At 44.6% G+C, this 19,448-nt stretch overlaps 1 protein-coding gene across 2 annotated transcripts in view; it reads left to right on the forward strand.

The window, feature by feature from the left end:
- LOC139563998 (hormone-sensitive lipase-like) overlaps positions 1 to 19,448 on the forward strand; it is a 48,883-nt gene that overhangs the window by 16,333 nt on the left and 13,102 nt on the right. For both annotated transcript variants that reach the window (XM_071383107.1, XM_071383108.1), the window contains 10 exons: positions 5,368 to 5,609; positions 6,256 to 6,540; positions 6,661 to 6,751; positions 7,775 to 7,920; positions 8,392 to 8,577; positions 10,711 to 10,863; positions 12,706 to 12,850; positions 16,093 to 16,320; positions 16,447 to 16,605; positions 17,654 to 17,880. In XM_071383107.1, the coding sequence (XP_071239208.1) occupies positions 5,368 to 5,609; positions 6,256 to 6,540; positions 6,661 to 6,751; positions 7,775 to 7,920; positions 8,392 to 8,577; positions 10,711 to 10,863; positions 12,706 to 12,850; positions 16,093 to 16,320; positions 16,447 to 16,605; positions 17,654 to 17,880 (1,862 nt within the window). The remainder of the gene's footprint in view (positions 1 to 5,367; positions 5,610 to 6,255; positions 6,541 to 6,660; positions 6,752 to 7,774; positions 7,921 to 8,391; positions 8,578 to 10,710; positions 10,864 to 12,705; positions 12,851 to 16,092; positions 16,321 to 16,446; positions 16,606 to 17,653; positions 17,881 to 19,448) is intronic.

The raw sequence follows: 19,448 nt of genomic DNA on the forward strand, positions 1-19,448 counted from the left end.
GCTTTTATACTTACGCAATAATACATGAGGCCATGTGTTAGGACATTTATCATGGCTGTGACATGGTCTCTTTCTGACTGCCATGTAAAGCACAACTACCCAAAAATGTTTGCGATGGAGGCTCTTCCCCCTTGCTAGCTAGCCAACTACACACTTCAGACGGAAGTTAGAAAGACGGCAAACTAGCTGCATTTTTGTTTCATTTTACCTGTTTTTCTATTGACATTTCTTTGTATACAGTTGAAGTCGGAAGTTTACATACACCTTAGCCAAATACATTTAAACTCAGTTTTTCACAATTCGTGACATTTAATCCTAGTAAAAATTCCCTGTCTTAGGTCAGTTAGCATCACCACTTTATTTTATGAATGTGAAATGTCGGAATAATAGTAGAGAATGATTTACTTCAGCTTTTATTTCTTTCATCACATTCCCAGTGGGTCAGAAGTTTACACACACTCAATTAGTATTTGGTAGCATTGCCTTTAAATTGTTTACTTGGGTCAAACGTTTTGGGTAGCTTTCCACAAGCTTCCCACAATAAGTTGGGTGAATTTTGCCACATTCCTCCTGACAGAGCTGGTGTAACCGCATCAGGTTTGTAGGCCTCCTTGCTCGCACACACTTTTTCAGTTCTGCCCACACATTTTCTATGGGATTGAGGTCAGGGCTTTGTGATGGCCACTCCAATACCTTGACTTTGTTGTCCTTAAGCCATTTTGCCACAACTTTGGAAGTATGCTTGGGGTCATTGTCCATTTGGAAGACCCATTTGCGACCAAGATTTAACTTCCTGACTGATGTCTTGAGATGTTGCTTCAATATATCCACATAATTTTCCGTCCTCATGATGCCATCTATTTTGTGAAGCGCACCAGTCCCTCCTGCAGCAAAGCACCCCCACAACATGATGCTGCCACCTCCGTGCTTCACGGTTGGGATGGTGTTCTTTGGCTTGCAAGCCTCCCCCTTTTTCCTCCAAACATATCGATGGTCATTATGGCCAAACAGTTTCATCAGACCAGAGGACATTTCTCCCAAAAATATGATCTTTGTCCCCATATCCAGTTGCAAACCGTAGTCTGGCTTTTTTATGGAGGTCTTCTTCCTTGTTGAGCGGCCTTTCAGGTTATGTCAATATAGGACTCGTTTTACTGTAAATATAGATACTTTTGTGCCTGTTTCCTCCAGCAGCTTCACAAGGTCCTTTGCTGTTGTTCTGGGATTGATTTGCACTTTTCGCACCAAAGTACGTTCATCTCTAGGAGACAGAACGCGTCTCCTTCCTGAGCGGTATGACGGCTGCGTGGTCCCATGGTGTTTATACTTGCCTACTATTGTTTGTACAGATGAACGTGGTACCTTCAGGCGTTTATAAATTGCTCCCAAGGATGAACCAGACTTGTGGAGGTCTACAATTTGTTTTACATTTACATTTAAGTCATTTAGCAGACGCTCTTATCCAGAGCGACTTACAAATTGGAAAGTTCATACATATTCATCCTGGTCCCCCCGTGGGGAATGAACCCACAACCCTGGCGTTGCAAGCGCCATGCTCTACCAACTGAGCCACACGGGCTCAGTTGGTAGAGGGTCTTGGCTGATTTATTTTGATTTTCTCATGATGTCAAGCAAGAGGCACAGTTTGAAGGTAGGCCTTGAAATGCATCCACAGGTACACCTCCAATTGACACAAATGATGTCAATTAGCCTATCAGAAGCTTCTAAAGCCATGACATCGTTTTCTGGAATTTTCCAAGCTGTTTAAAGGCATAGTCAGTGTAAACTTCTGACCCATTGGAATTGTGATACAGTGAATTATAAGTTAAATAATTGTTGGAAAAATTACGTGTCATGCACAAAGTAGATGTCCTAACCGACTTGCCAAACCTATAGTTTGTTAACAAGACATTTGTGGAGTGGTTGAAACACTTAGGTTAGAGTCATTAAAACTAGTTTATGTAAACTTCCGACTTCAACTGTATATACAGAAAAATTATGCTGATTTCATGATTTCAACTGGCAGAGAAAAGCTTTCTGTCTCGTCCCGACTCCCGACACGTTCGTTATTACAGTACCAAGTGGACATCGAATTTCAATATTGCAACAATGCAACAATGCAACAAACAATATTGCAAATGTCGAAGTGTCTCTATGCTTTTTACAGTGGCAGAGGAGGCGGTGGATCTGTTACAGCTAGGGTTGCAAAGGGTCATACTTTCCGGTAAGATTCCAGAAATTTTCCATGAGAAGTTAAGCTCGGGAATTTCGTGAATTTTGCCTAAGTTCATCAAAGTTAGCTTATAACATCCTGTACCGGCAGGATAGAACAACATCTGGTAAGACAAGGGGTGGCGGGCTATGTATTTTTGTAAATAAGCTTCATCAAGAAGTGCATAGATCATGTCGTTCTCACGGTGACCGTATGTACATACCCCAAGCAGAAGCCATGGATTACAGGCAATATTCACACTGAGTTAAAGGCTAGAACTGCCGCTTTCAAGGAGTGGGACTCTAACCTGGAAGTTTACGAAATTCCAATATGCCCTCTGACGAACCATCAAACAGGCAAGGCGTCAATACAGGAAAAAGATTGAATCGTACTACATCGGATGTGGCAGGGCTTTCAAACCATTACCGACTACAAAGGGAAGCACAGCCGAGAGCTGCCCAGTGACACAAGCCTACCAGACGAGCTAAACTATGTCTACGCTCACTTCGAGGCAAATGACAATGAAAAATGCATGAGAGCACCAGCTGTTCCGGAAGACTGTGTGATCACGCTCTCGGCAAACGATGTGAGTAAGACCTTTAAACAGGTCAAGATTCACAAGGCCGCTGGGCCAGATGGATTACCAGGACGTGTACTGCGAGCATGCGCTGACCAACTGGCAAGTGTCTTCACTGACATTTTCAACCGCTCCCTGTCCGAGTCTGTAATACCAGAATGTTTTAAGCAGAGCACCATAGTGCCTGTGCCCAAGAACACTAAGGCTTCTCTTAACAGGAAAATGATGTGTGGAGACATTTCACTGCAGCTAATGTAGAAGGAAAAGCTGTGTACATTTGCAAATACTGTGCCAAATCATATGTGATAAATGCAACAAAGATGCAGAATCATCTGGCCAAGTGCATACATTTCCCTAAGCGCTCACAACAAGCTACCTCTGACAGAATTCCCTTTACTTCTATTTGAGGTGAAAATGATGAATCAGACACCTTATCGATAGCAACAGCTCATGGTCCTCCTGGAATCAGATTTTATTTTTTGGACTCAATGGAGAAACGTAGTAGCAATGCTGATGAATGTTTTGCTCGAGATGTGTATGCAACTGGTTCCTCTGATGCTCACAGGCAATGTGTATTGGAAGAGATTTATGTTCTCCGCCCAGCATACACCCCTCCAACCAGACATGCTTTATCTACTAATTTGCTGGATGCAGAGTTCAGCAGAGTTCAAGTGAAGGTCAAGCAAATCACAGAGAAAGCAGACTGCATTGCAATCTCTGATGGGTGGTCGAATGTTTGTGGGCAAGGAATAATTAACTACATCTCCACCCCTCAACCAGTATTCTACAAGAGCACAGATACAAGGGACAACAGACACACCGGTCTCTACATTGCAGATGAGCTGAAGGCAGTCAAGGACCTTGGACCACAGAAGGTATTTGCACTGGTGACAGACAATGCCGCAAACATGAAGGCTGCTTGGACTAAAGTGGAGGAGTCCTACCCTCACATAACACCCATTGGCTGTGCTGCTCCTGCATTGAATCTGCTCCTCAAGGACATCATCGCACTGAAAACAATGGATACACTACAAGAGAGACAAGGAAATGGTTAGGTATGTGAAGGGTCAAGTTATTGCATCACTCTACCTCACGAAGCAAAGTGAGAAAAATAAAAGCACCACATTGAAGCTGCCCAGGACGACCGGTTGGGGTGGTGTTGTCATCATGTTTGACAGTCTCCTGGAGGGGAGGGAGTCTCTCCAACAAATGTCTATATCAGTCTGCCAATATGGACAGCCCCGTCAAGAGCATCCTCCTGGATGTATTTTGGGAGAGAGTGGTAAGCAGCCTGAAACCTATAGCAGTAGCACGGATTGTGGATGGCAATGTCTCCATGTCTGATGTTCAGACTCTGCTTGCAGATGTAAGAGAAGAAATCCGTACTGCCCTTCCCACTTCACTGTTGCTCCAAGCAGAGGAAACTGCAGTTCTAAAATACATCAAAAAGCGTGAATACTTCTGCCTGAAACCCATACACGCTGTAGTGTACTTGTTGGACCCCAAGTATGCTGGCAAGAGCATCCTGTCTGGTGCAGAGATCAACAAGGCCTATGGTGTCATCACTGCTGTGTCTCGCCACCTATTCTGGATGAGGGCAAGGTTCTTGGCAGTCTGGAAAGTACACTTCCAACCAAAGCCTTTGGGATAGAGATGCAATATGGCGTCGTGCCAACATATCTCATCAGCAACCTGGTGGAAGGGACTTTGTGGATCTGAGGCACTTTCCCCTGTTGCCTCCATCATCCTCCAAATCCCACCAACATCAGCCGCCTCGGAGCGCAACTGGTCCTTGTTTGGGAACACACACACCAAAGCACACAACAGGCTGACCAATACAATGGTTGACAAATGTGTGGCCTTCGGAGCAAATTTGAGGGTTTTTGAGACGGACAACGAGCCATCCTCAACAAGGTTGGAAAGTGACAGTGAAGATGAGGCCTCAGTCTGATGTTCAAGAGGTGGACATTGAGGAGGTCCAGGGAGAAGACATGGACGCCTGAGAGGAAGACAACCAAAGCTTTAGTTTCTAGACTATCATTTTACAGATTTTTTGGGAGATGCAATGAATCATTGGTGATCATTCAATATTCCCTTTCTTTTGTTGTTCAGTGAAATCATCCCATGTGAAGTCACCTCATTTAATTAAAGTTCAATTCGTAACTAAATAGTTTCTTGGAACGATTTAATCATTTGCAATTATGTCTACTTATGATAAGGTCCCATGCAAAAAAAATCTACTTTTTAAATGGTATTAATTTGCATATATTCCCATTAATTCCCATTTTAAATCCTACGGAAAGTTTTCACCTCTGAATATTTGCCAAAATGTGCAGTATTGCATTGCTAGGTAATGATACAAACAAGGTCTGTTTTTCTGAATGTGGCTATGTTGTATGGTATGTCATGGGATAGACTCTTACTCCAAATCACCTGTTGTATGCTGGCTATAGTGGGTTAGCCATTTGAATGAAGTGAGTATTCAGTATGGCCATAGAGGTCCTTTTTTTGGAATTAGACATGATCAGTCTTTGTTGTTGCATGCTGATTGTTTCTCTCTTCCCTCTCTTCGCACCAGTGATGGACACCAAGGCGGTGTTTACTGCCCTGTACAGTGTGTGTGAGGAGAATGCTACGTTCTTCTCTGAGGGTGCTAAGGGGGCCCAGGGGGGCGCGGCACAGCGGCTGGTGGACACCATGACCCTGATCCAGGAGCACGCCCGCAGCCTGGAACCTGTCATCTCCGGCTTCGCAGCCATCTACCATCACTTTGACTTTGACCCACACATACCAGCCAATGGATACCGCTCTCTAGTCAAGGTAGGATGGCAGGGTTTGTGTGTCTGTATGTGTGACAACTCCCTAGTTTTACATTTTTTTTTACCTGTATTTTACTAGGCAAGTCAGTTAAGAATTATTTTCGATGATGGCCGATGAACAATGGGTTAACTGCCTTGTTCAGGGGCAGAGCGAAAGATTTTTACCTTGTCAGCTCGGGGATTCGATCTTGCAACCTTCCGGCTACTAGTCCACCGCTCTAACCACTAGGCTACCTGCCACCCCAAGAGGGAGTGTGTGAGCGTTAAGAGTGTGTATGTGTGTGCCTGACGGTCTCTCAACATTGGGAAAAATTCAACACCAGCATCGAATGCCTCAAGTTTATTTTGTATTCTGTTAGTTTTTTTTGCTACCAATTGATTGAGTGTCATAACAGAACCTCTTCAGGCTCCCTCTTGTATTGATGAGAAATCATGACCTCTCTGCCAGCTGCTTACCTTTATTAAATGTCTCTGAATTTCTGTCTCCACCTTTTTCATCGTCTGTCTCTCACACTCCTTTTCTGTACCTGTCGTTATTTTCTCTCACACATTCTCTTTATTTAATGTTATTTCTATCACTCACACACAGCACTTTTCCTCCCCCTATTTCTCACTCCCTTCTCCTTTTCCTCCCACCCCGCTCTTAGGTGGTGCGCTGCTGCATTCTCCACATCATCCACAAGGGGCGCTACATCTCCACCAACCGACGCAGCATCTTCTTTCGGACGGCCCACAACGCAGGGGAGATGGAGGCCTACTGCTCGGCCCTATGTCAGCTGAGAGCCCTGCTCTACCTGGCCCAGCGACTGCTGCACGACAACAGCCACGGGAACCTCTTCTTCCACGAGGAGAGCGGCCTCAGCCAGAGCTTCATCCGGGAGTACTCCTCCATGCACAAGGGCTGCTTCTACGGACGCTGCCTCGGATTCCAGGTGGGGGGAGGAGAGGAGACTGGGAGGGCGGAATACTTTTGGGAGGATCTTGAGGCCCTTTTTGTTAGCCTGAAGGAAAAGTATTTTGTAGTGATTTGTTTCATGTCTCTCCTCTTCCAGTTCACTCCAGCCATCCGTCCCTGTCTGCAGACCATAGCCATCGGCCTAGTGGCCTTCGGAGAGAACTACAGGCGCCACCAGTCAGGCATTGGTCAGTGGCTCCAGCAAACCTCCCTATTGATGGAAACAAAAGCCACTCAATCATTAATTCATTCTCATTTACTTCCTAAACCATTCTACTGACATAGCAACTCAGTCGACGTGAAGGGATTGTGAGGGTGAATATCAATGCTAGATACAATACATCATTAAAGGATAATTTAAAGGGAGACTTACTTACATTAACCCACACACACATTTGAAATACTTTATTTTAATCACCAAATCACATTAGTCAAGAAGGATTCCAACATTTCATAGGTCATTGATATATGGACACTTATGAGTATAGAAAGCACCTTCTCCGTACAGCACACATACACAAGTAAGCATTTCACTGTTAGTCTACACCTGTTGTTTACGAAGGATGTGATGGCACACCCAATATGATCTAACACTGTCTTTTGCTCAATGCTGCCTCCCAGTGGAGGAAGGAGGTATTGCACCATATGGTGAGTGTCTGTCCCCCTGACCACTGCCATAGTCTCAGTCTGGATAGAGCCAGGCTTTGACATGGTTAATAGGTGACCACAGGCATAGTGTGACCAAGTCTTAGTGTTTAATTAGATTAGGGGAATCATCTGTTTTAGTGCTCTGGCGGAACAAATAGCCATACAATTCAGCTCTCCTGGACAATAGGTGACCACTGCTCCGTCTCATCCAGACACTCCTGTAGCTACAGGGATTGAAAGAGTTCTGTTTAACAGTAGCATCTACTGCCTCCACTCATGGCCATCGCTCTCTCTGCCTCCCCATCCCTGTGTTTCTGTCTTAATGAGTTGATTTGATGTGTTAGCATCCACTCACTCCCTCTCCTCCTTCACTCTCTCCCTCTTTTCCCTGTCCCTTTTCTGTCATTCATCTTTATCCATACCTATACATTTTTCCCTCTGCCACTTCCACTACCTTGTCCCCCTCTCTTTTTACCTGCAACTGTCTATCACCCTCTCCTTCTTGCCTGCCTCCTACAACCATCCCTCCACTATCTTCTCTCCCCCCTTCCCTCTGTCTCCAGGTGTAGCAGCCAGCTCCTTCTTTACCTCAGGGAAGTACGCCATCGACCCGGAGTTAAGGGGGGCGGAGTTTGAACGTATCACTCAGAACCTGGACGTCCACTTCTGGAAGGCCTTCTGGAACATCACAGAGACCGAGGTTCTATCTGTGAGTCACTGACCACTCTGGACGGACCCTGGAACGGGTCGCTGGTAGAATACTCTCCCCTTGCGCTGTGATGTACAGCTCAGTGGTAGATTACTCTTCCCTTGTATGTGTTTCTCAGCGTTTGTCCTGTTGGCTGTCTTTCATTCCTCTCGTAGTTATGCAGTTGCAGAGCTTGTAATACTGTCACTGTGTTTGGATATGTTTAGATTTTACTGGATGCTTTCCTGCCATGAGGAGATGCTCTCAGCTTTGTCTTTTGTCAAGTTTATTGACCTACAAATGACCGGAAGATCAAAACAAAATAATTAAATGATATGGTGAATTATGAATGTTTATCTGATTTGCCCTCAGCCTTCCCTCTCTTTCTTGTCCCTCCTAAAGGAAAAGACTGAAACATTACAATGTATCTGTGACGAATAACAAAGTAATCTTCTTCTTCCTCCCCTCCTTTCCTTCCACTCTCCCCCTCAGAGTCTAGCCAGTATGACGTCCACCCAGGTGAAGGTGAACCGTGCCCTCTCGGTGCCCCCTGTGCCCTTTGACCTCCCGCTGGTGGCTGATCCCCACCTCACTGTCACCATAGAGGCCCCGTCGGCCCACACCGGCCCTGGCCCCGTACAGATGAGGCTGATCTCCTTCGAGCTGAGGGAGGGACAGGTAACTAAAGCCCTGTTCATATTGGCAGTTTGAAGTGACTCAAATTTAAAATAAAATAAAAAATCCCATTCAAATCATACTTTTCCTGCAGTCTGAACAGCCAAAATGCACATGGGATCGGATATTTCAAGCCACGTTACTATCCACCTTTATATGTGATGAAAAAGGAGGACCAAGGCAATGTTCATATAATAAATTAAAATGCCTTTATTTGTATGGCATGTTCAATGGAAACAAAGATTAAAAACTAGTAAGCAATACTATACACATTCAAAAGTGAAATACTGTAGGTATGTTATCAAAATGCAAATCAAGGCTAGAAGCATAATCCACAACATTTTGCAATGTAAACAAGTTTGTATTGGACAAATACAGGTACAGTTGAAGTCGGAAGTTTACATACAGTTAGGATGGCGTCATTAAAACTCATTTTTCAACCACTCCACAAATTTCTTGTTAACAAACTATAGTTTTGGCAAGTTGGTTAGGACATCTACTTTGTGCATTACACAAGTAATTTTTCCAACAATTGTTTACAGACTGATTATTTCACTTATAATTCACTGTATCACAATTCCAGTGGGTCAGAAGTTTACATACACTAAGTTGACTGTGCCTTTAAACAGCTTGGAAAATTCCAGAAAAATTATGTCATGGCTTTAGAAGCTCCTGAAAGGCTAATTGACATAATTTGAGTCAATTGGAGATGTACCTGTGGATGTATTTCAAGGCCTACCCTCAAACTCAGAGCCTCTTTGCTTGACATCATGAGAAAATCAAAAGAAATCAGCCAAGACCTCAGAAAAAATTGTAGGCCTCCACACATCTGTTTCATACTTGGGAGCAATTTCTAAATGCCTGAAGGTACCACGTTCATCTGTACAAACAATAGTACGCAAGTATAAACACCATGGGACCACAGAGCTGTCATACCGCCCAGGAAGGAGACGCGTTCTGTCTCCTAGAGATGAACGTACTTTGGTGGGAAAAGTGCAAATCCATCCCAGAACAACAGCAAAGGACCTTGTGAAGATGCTGGTGGAAACGGGTACAAAAGTATCTATATCCACAGTAAAACGAGTCCTATATCGACATAACCTTAATGGCCGCTCAGCAAGGAAGAAGCCACTGCTCCAAAACCGCCATAAAAAGCCAAACTACGGTTTGCAACTGCACATGGGGACAAAGATTGTACTTTTTGGAGAAATGTCCTCTGGTCTGATGAAACAGAAATAGAACTGTTTGGTCATGATGACCATTGTTATGTTTGGAGGGAAAAGGGGGATGCTTGCAAGCTGAAGAACACCATCCCAACCGTGAAGCATGGGGGTGGCAGCATCATGTTGTGGGGGTGCTTTGCTGCAGAAGGGATTGGTGCACTTCACAAAATAGATGGCATCATGAGGACGGAAAATTATGTGGATATATTGAAGCAAAGTTCACTTTTGTTAACCTTTCAAATCTGACACGCAGAACCTTTGACTGGTAGATCAAAATGTGCTGCTGTAAAACCTTTGACAGCAGCATTCTGACAGTGTGTATTTCCCAAATTAATTGGCTTTAAGCTGCTGCTTTCATCAGCTGTTGAGAAGCTTCTTCCTGCGTGAAATGCTTGAACATCAAGGGATTCTGTTACTTTGCGTTTCCTTTGTTTGAGAGCAGCTGTAGTAAACGACAGTGTCTCGTCTTCTCTGCTCATCCGCAGCTCTTAATCCCTTTAAATCCACACACACACACTTTATTTATTTGGGGAGGTATTGAACAGCAGAGCTGAGCATCTGTAGTCTGGCATTAAACCAGACATGATATCAGCCAACACTTTCAACTCACTCATTGATCCTGCTCAGTCAAAGAGTTGTTGTCTTATGTGGAGAACACAAGCGAAAGCCTCTCTGCTGTTCCCTGCTAATGTTAATGAATGGGAATGAGAATAGTGTGTTTGTGGTGGAGCTGGAAGGACAGTCTGGAGCAGAGAACAAACCACATGGCTAGTTCTGACTGTAGGGATTGTTCAACAGAGAGCTGTAAAGCAAACGGACAAATCAACATCTGTAGCAATTGAAGTGAAAACAGAATTTGTCTAGCTTTTGATTGTGATAGTGATTCTCTGGCTGTCTCTGTCTCCCTCTGTAGGACAGTGAGGCGTTGCTGTCCCTGTCTCGTTCTGAGGGGGGTCCTATCTCCCTGTCTCTGGGAATGAAGACCAAGCAGAGCCCCGCTTCTCGCTGGCTCCTGGTGCACTACCACGGAGGAGGCTTTGTGGCCCAGACTTCCAAGTCTCACGAGGTAATAACACATTCTGTTCTCGTTTGTTGGGGAGGAATTGACCGTCACGTTTCACCTTTAACCTGACTAGTGTCTATGGTGGGAACCCATGGTGTGGCCTGGTTCTCTCCACAGCCTATCATGTTCAAGACCTCAATGTCTTTTTTAATTTATTATTATAGTTAACTGGAATCATACCATTCTAATGAATAGTTTGAGAATTGCGTTGTTAGAGGGTTACTTGGTGGTCTTGAGGATGTGTTCGGAATGATTGTGTTTTCACTCCATAGCTTCCCTGTAATGAGCCGTTCCTGCTAATGACTGTTTAATTCATCCAATAGGGTTGATAGACACAAACTGACTATATTTATATCACTCTATATTATCCAGTGATTGGTGCAGGCCAGCCCCCCTTTCCCCCTCTTCCACTCCTGTCTGTCTCTCCTCCCTCCTCATTCCATCTCCTCTCTCCCTCCTGTATTATATAACCAGCAGGGTACTTTAAACCACTGAGACGCGTCACCATGAAACCAGAGTGGACTGGCAGTCCCTTGATCTCCAATAGCCTTGCAACCAGAGGCTATATGAAGTGATCTGAGGAGGAACAAGCCTGTCATGTTGAATTAGCCTGGAATTCTGCATGAAGTTATTATGGCTTTATATTACATAGGCCCTAATGGAAGATGTCTGTCTGTATGTGATCTCCATGCTCTAGGCTCCCTCCTCTAACCCTGTCCTCTACGCTTTCCTCCTTTCTGATCATTATTCTCTTTGCGCTCTACTCTCCTTTGTCCTAATGACCTCTTCTGTCATTTTTGTAATCCACCCCTGCTCTTTGCTTTCCTTTCTCTCTCCTCCCTCCTTCACTGTACCCACTCTGTTCTTCCTTCTTCCCCCTGGCCAGTGAGGAGATGGATAGAGTCTGTGAGGGCATTCATCTCTATCTATGGGGGCCGCTGGCAAGACTTGTGATTGGCAGACCTTGCCAGCGGCGCTGACGGGTGTCAAAACGCATAATGTACTGACAATGACGATCGTTCAAATTGGCGTGCACACACGCAACGCCACCACACACATGTCAGCAGTGCCAGACTGGGATCCATTATGACAGCGTGGCTTTAAGAGTGCAGGGCAGATTCCCAGGGATGGTGTTGAGGTGGTGTGTGATGCGGTCACATCCAGTCATGGGCCACTGAGGTGAGACTCTCTGTGCATTGTTTAGAGAGGCGTAGCTGTCACTACTGACACTGTCACTGATGCTTAGAGAGAAGAGGAGGAGGGGCAATGGAGTGATCGAAGGACAGGAGAGAAAATTCTGTAGAGGAGGGCAGACTAATATTGTCAGATGAGATTTATTGTCAGATGTATGCACTCTTGACTTCTCACTTAGCTAAGTACTTGATGACCGTACAAGGTTATAATATAAAAAGCAAGTATGCTAAGGATGTTTGATCTGGAAAGTATGTCTAAGAATGCTAATCATTTAGCTACCATGACATCAAATTGCATAGCAACAACAGGTTAACACCCTCCCTGTGTAGTGAGAGCAAGGTTGTCATGTTGCGTTTGTGAGCACAGTGCACATACCTGGTATTTTCATAACAGAATTACCAAGCCGCCACTGGAGTTAGGCAGTGTATGGTTGGGTTGGTAGTTCACCAATACAGAACCTGCAAGGTGGGAATCTGATACCAGGACCTCTCTCCTATCCTTCCCAACACCACCTCCTGTAAGGCTAGCTAGGGGGCACTAAGAAGCATTCAGAACTGCGAACAGCACTCTGCCTGCCCTGGTAGGGGGTTGCACCATCTACAGTAAACTCACTCCTTTCACCTCCATTCACCCCCTTTTTCTCTTCTCCAGCCGTACCTGAAGAGCTGGTCTCAGGACCTGGGTGTGCCCATCCTGTCTGTGGACTACTCTCTGGCCCCTGAAGCCCCCTTCCCCAGGGCCCTGGAGGACTGCTTCTACGCTTACTGCTGGGCCATCAAGAATCACCAGCTGCTGGGTAGGACAACACACTACTACCACTTTATCTAACCCTAACCCTACTGCTGGGCCACCAAGAACCACCACCTGCTGGGTAGGATAACACACTATTACCACTTTATCTAACCCTAACCCTACTGCTGGGCCACCAAGAACCACCACCTGCTGGGTAGGATAACACACTATTACCACTTTATCTAACCCTAACCCTACTGCTGGGCCACCAAGAACCACCACCTGCTGGGTAGGATAACACACTATTACCACTTTATCTAACCCTAACCCTACTGCTGGGCCACCAAGAACCACCACCTGCTGGGTAGGACAACACACTATTACCACTTTATCTAACCCTAACCCTACTGCTGGGCCACCAAGAACCACCACCTGCTGGGTAGGATAACACACTATTACCACTTTATCTAACCCTAACCCTACTGCTGGGCCACCAAGAACCACCACTTGCTGGGTAGGATAACACACTATTACCACTTTATCTAACCCTACTGCTGGGCCATCAAGAATCACCAGCTGCTGGGTAGGACAACACACTACTACCACTTTATCTAACCCTAACCCTACTGCTGGGCCATCAAGAACCATCAGCTGCTGGGTAGGACAACACAATACTACCACTTTATCTAACCCTAACCCTACTGCTGGGCCACCAAGAACCACCACCTGCTGGGTAGGATAACACACTATTACCACTTTATCTAACCCTACTGCTGGGCCATCAAGAATCACCAGCTGCTGGGTAGGACAACACACTACTACCACTTTATCTAACCCTACTGCTGGGCCACCAAGAACCACCACCTGCTGGGTAGGATAACACACTATTACCACTTTATCTAACCCTACTGCTGGGCCATCAAGAATCACCAGCTGCTGGGTAGGACAACACACTACTACCACTTTATCTAACCCTACTGCTGGGCCACCAAGAACCACCACCTGCTGGGTAGGACAACACACTACTACCACTTTATCTAACCCTAACCCTACTGCTGGGCCACCAAGAACCACCACCTGCTGGGTAGGATAACACACTATTACCACTTTATCTAACCCTACTGCTGGGCCATCAAGAACCATCAGCTGCTGGGTAGGATAACACACTACTACCACTTTATCTAACCCTACTGCTGGTTAGGAAAACACACAACTACCACTTTATCTAACCCTACTGCTGGTTAGGAAAACACACAACTACCACTTTATCTTAGAATAGAATGTCTTTAATGTCCCCGGGGGGGAAATGTCTTTGACAACATTTTGATGCTCTACAGTTGAAGTCGGAAGTTTACATACACTTATGTTGAGTCATTAAAACTCGTATTTTCAACCACTCCACAGATTTCTTGTTAACAAACTCTAGTTTTGGCAACTCGGTTAGAACATCTCCTTTGTGCATGACACAAGTAATTTTTCCAACAATTGTTTACAGACCGATTATTTCACTTATTTCACTGTATCATAATTCCAGTGGGTCAGAAGTTTACATACACTAAGTTGACTGTGCCTTTAAACAGCTTGGAAAATTCCAGAAAATGATGTCATAGCTTTAGAAGCTTCTGATAGGCTAATTGACATAATTTGAGTCAATTGGAGGTGTACTTTTTGATGTATTTCGAGGCCTACCTTCAAACTCAGTGCCTCTTTGCTTGACATCATGGGAAAATCAAAAGAAATCAGCCAAGACCTCATCCTTGGGAGCAATTTCCAAACGCCTGAAGGTACCACGTTCATCTGTACAAACAATAGTACGCAAGTATAAACACCATGGGACCACGCAGCCGTCATACCGCTCAGGAAGGAGACGCGTTCTGTTTCCTAGAGATGAACGTACTTTAGTGCGAAAAGTGCAAATCAATCCCTGAACAACAGCAAAGGACCTTGTGAAGATGCTGGAGGAAACAGGCACAAACGTATCTATATCCACAGTAAAACAAGTCCTATATTGACATAACCTGAAAGGCCGCTCAGCAAGGAAGAAGCCACTGCTCCAAAACCGCCATAAAAAAGCCAGACTACAGTTTGTAACTGCACATGGGGAAAAATATATACATTTTTGGAGAAATGTCCTCTGGTCTGATGAAATAGAAATAGAACTGTTTGGTCATGATGACCATCGTTATGTTTGGAGGGAAAAGGGGGATGCTTGCAAGCTGAAGAACACCATCCCAACCGTGAAGCATGGGGGTGGCAGCATCATGTTGTGGGGGTGCTTTGCTGCCAGAGGTACTGGTGCACTTCACAAAATAGATGGCATCATGAGGACGGAAAATTATGTGGATATATTGAAGCAACATCTCAAGACATCAGTCAGGAAGTTAAAGCTTGGTCGCAAATGGTCTTCCAACTGGACAATGACCCCAAGCATACTTCCAAAGTTGTGGCAAAATGGCTTAAGGACAACAAAGTCAAGGTATTGGAGTGGCCATCACAAAGCCCTAACCTCAATCCTATAGAAAATGTGTGGGGTGAACTGAAAAAGCATGTGCGAGCAAGGAGGCCTACAAACCTGACTCGGTTACACTAGCTCTGTCAGGAGGAATGTGGCAAAATTCACCCAACTTATTGTGGGAAGCTTGTGGAAGGCTACCTGAAACATTTGACCCAAGTTAAACAATTTAAAGGCAATGCTACCACATACTAATTGAGTGTATGTAAACTTCTGACCCACTGGGAATGTGATGAAAGAAATTAAAGCTGAAATAAACCATTCTCTCTGCTATTATTCTGACATTTCACATTCTTAAAGTAAAGTGGTGATCCTAACTTTTACTAGGATTAAATGTCAGGAATTGTGAAAAACTGAGTTTAAATGTATTTGGCTAAGGTGTATGTAAACTTCTGACTTCAACTGTATATATAAATAGACAGACCTGCTCTTTCAGATCGGCTTTATTCCCAATGATCTCAATATTTACTTTTGATATTTTTTGATACTTAATAGATTATTATGACAGAAAGCTAAAGACTGGTTAGCTTGGAACTCACTCAACTGAGGGCCATAGTCTCAATTTATGTCTCAATTATAAAACATTGTGGGACAAGATAAAACAACACCTATACGGTACTTGCATATCAACAACCACCCCCTCATTGCCCCATATAGACACGTGCACAGAGAGTGGGACTTGGAAGTGTTTTACAGATTCTTACTTTTATTCAGCTTTTCTCCTTTCTCTCCCTCTTTCTGTTTCTCTCTCTCTCTTGCCTCAATCTACTGACTCTGACTCTCCTCTCTCTCAGGTTGGACTGGGGAGAATGTCTGTCTGGCCGGTGACAGTGCTGGTGGTAACCTGTGTATTACAACATCGATGCGCGCTGCGTCTCATGGTGTGCGAATGCCTGATGGCATTGTAGCTGCCTACCCTGCCATCCTGCTCACCGCCTATGCCTCGCCCTCCCGCCTGCTCACCCTCTTCGACCCCCTACTGCCCCTCAGTGTGCTCTCCAGGTGTCTCAGTGCCTACGCAGGTAAGACTGTGTGAGAGGGAGCAGAGATGGTTTACTGCCCCTGAGTGTAGTGCGTGGTGTTTGTGCATGCCAATCAATGCTGGTGAGTGATGTGTACCACATTTTCCCCCTCCCTCTCTCCCCCAGGTGAGGAGCCCCAGGCAGAGAAGCAGGTGGAGAAGGTGAGCACTCTGAGCATGGTGAGAAGAGACACGGCCCTGCTGCTCAGAGACTTCAAACAGGGAGCTTCCAACTGGATCCACTCCCTACTGGACCCCAACAGAGCCGCTGCCATGGCATCAACAGGTAGGTACACGTGTGTGTTGGAGGGGTGTGTCTTGTGGTGAGCGGGTGTGTGTGTCTCTGTATGTACTTGTGTTCACGCATCTTAGTGTCTGACTGATGTGAAATAATATTTTCCTATTACCGGAAGGCCCATGTATGGAAGATTTTATTGACATTGATATCCACAGTTGACGTCTAATTAACCAATCACCCACGGCCACCACCCTGTTACGTCACACCCTCATCCATCCATATCAATTCACTGCTTAGTCTCAGGCCACAGGAGGCTCTCACCACTAATTGTGTTGAAACCCTGCAGTAAGCAGACTATTCCAGGCGTCACCATGTTACCTGACACCCAGCAGCTGTGGACCAGACTAATGACTGTGTCATTGAGGGGTGTACATTATTAAAGGCCATGATGGGGAGTTCATTATTAATAGAAGAGCTCAGTGAGTACAGCTTTGAGAACAGACAAGCCATGACACCTCTTACAGCTGTGTTGTGACGGGGAGATCATATCATAATGACACCATTATTGCTTAAAGCTAGAATCAAAGTGGGCACCTCGCGTCTGTTTTGGTAAAAAGCTGAGGGATGGGTCTGGAGCAATGTAACCATTCTCAAATTCATACTGTAGACAGCTATGGATGGAAGGACTTACCATCCATGTGATAAAAATGGTAGTTTTAACCATGTTTTAAAGCTTTACAGTGTTAGTTTACATTTATATTGTTTAAAACATTGGGGTGAAATAAGATTATATGTGGGATTCTGATGAGGTATGACAGTTGAACAAAGCTCATGAGGCATTTTTAAGTTATATTCTTCAACAATCAATGGTGTATATCAATATTTTGAGTCCAAAAATTAATGTAGTATCTAACAATTCTACCTTTTAATATCCATCTCCCGATAACCACACGCCGTTCACCCCTGCCTCTTCTCACCGTCCTCCAATCATGTCTTCATTGATGTTTCCCTGTTCCATAATGGCCTCAGTCTTTGTCTCTCACTTTGCCTCTGTCTTATTTTGTCGATGACCCTTTCTCTTCTTTCTCTTCTTCAGACACGTCTTCGTCAGTGAGGAAGAGTGTGTCTGAGGCATCCATCAGCTCGCCCCACTCGGACCCCCCCGTGCCCCCTGAGCATCCCTTTGACTTCTCCCTGAGGAGAGAGTCTCTGAAGAGCCACACCTGCCAGGACCTGGCAGGCCACGCCAACAACGCCAACTCCACCCCCGCTGCTGCCCCCACCACTCCTGCCCACAATGCAATGGTGTTCCCCAAACCCACGGTATGATACTGCCTGAGTTGCCCTTAAAACTTCTTATGGCTGCAATCCCGTTAACGGGATGATATGACAACAGCCAGTGAAAGTGCATGGCGCCAAATTCAAACAACAGAATTCTCATAATTAAAATTCCTCAAACATACATGTGTTTTATACCATTTTAAAGGTAATCTTGTTGTTAATCCCACCAAAGTGTCCGATTTCAAATAGGCTTTACAGCGAAAGCCCCACAAACGATTATGTTAGATCACCGCAAAATCACAGACAGTCATTTTTACAGCCAAAGACAGGAGTCACAAAAAGCAGAAATAGAGATAAAATGAATCACTAACCTTTGATGATCTTCATCAGATGACACTCATAGGACGTCATGTTACACAATACATATATGATTTGTTCGATAAAGTTCATATTTATATCCAAAAACCTCAGTTTACATTGGCGCCATGTTCAGAAATGCCTCCAAAATATCCGGAGAAATTGCAGAGAGCCACGTCAAATAACAAAAATACTCATCATAAACTTTGATGAAAGATACATGTTTTACATAGAATTAAAGATACACTTGTTCTTAATGCAACCGCTGTGTCGGATTTCAAAAGCTTTACGGCAAAAGCACAATATTCAATAATCTGAGAACAGCGTTCAGCCACAAAAGGAAGCCACACAGTTACCCGCCAAATTGTGCAGTCAACAAAACTCATAAAAAGCATTATAAATCTTCACTTACCTTTGCTGATCTTTGTCGGAATGCACTCCCAGGACTCCCACAAGAAATGTTTGTTTTGTTCGGTAATGTCCATCATTTATGTCCAAATAGTATATTTTTGTTAGCGTGTTGGGTAAACAAATCCAAAGTCAGGAAGCGCGTTCACTAAAAGCAGACGAAATGTCAAAAAGTTCCGTAACAGTCAGTAGAAACATGTCAAACGATGTATTGAATCAATCTTTACAAAGTTTTTAACATAAATCTTCAGTAACGTTCCAACCGGAGAATTACATTGACGTCAGATGTGCGATGGAACAGAGCTCCCTCTCATGTGAACGCACATGGTCAGAGCATGGCCAGGTCATGATAGACCTGACTAATTCCTGTCTCCTTCGGCCCCACTTCACAGTAGAGGCATCAGACAAGGTTCTACAGACTGTTGACATCTAGTGGAAGCCGTAGGAAGTGCAAACTCATCCATATCCCACTGTGTATTCAATAGGGTCTTGGTTGAAAATCGACCAACCTCAGAATTCCCACTTCCTGTTTGGATTTTTTTCTCAGGTTTTTGCCTGCCATATGAGTTCTGTTATACTCACAGACATCATTCAAACAGTTTTAGAAACTTGAGAGTGTTTTCTATCCAATCTGAATAATAATATGCATATATTAGCAACTGGAACTGAAGAGCAGGCAGTTTACTATGGGCACCTCTGTGCACCTTTCATCCAAGCTACTCAATACTGTCCCTGCAGCCATAAGAAGTTAACAGATGTAGGATCAGATTACCCTCTCCAAAACCTAACCTTAACAAAAAAAAATCGACCTCTGCTAGAGGTCGATTTCAAGTTTTCATAACAAT

The sequence above is a fragment of the Salvelinus alpinus genome, chromosome 35 (genome assembly GCF_045679555.1).
Source record: "Salvelinus alpinus chromosome 35, SLU_Salpinus.1, whole genome shotgun sequence".
Taxonomy (NCBI): Eukaryota; Metazoa; Chordata; class Actinopteri; order Salmoniformes; family Salmonidae; genus Salvelinus; species Salvelinus alpinus.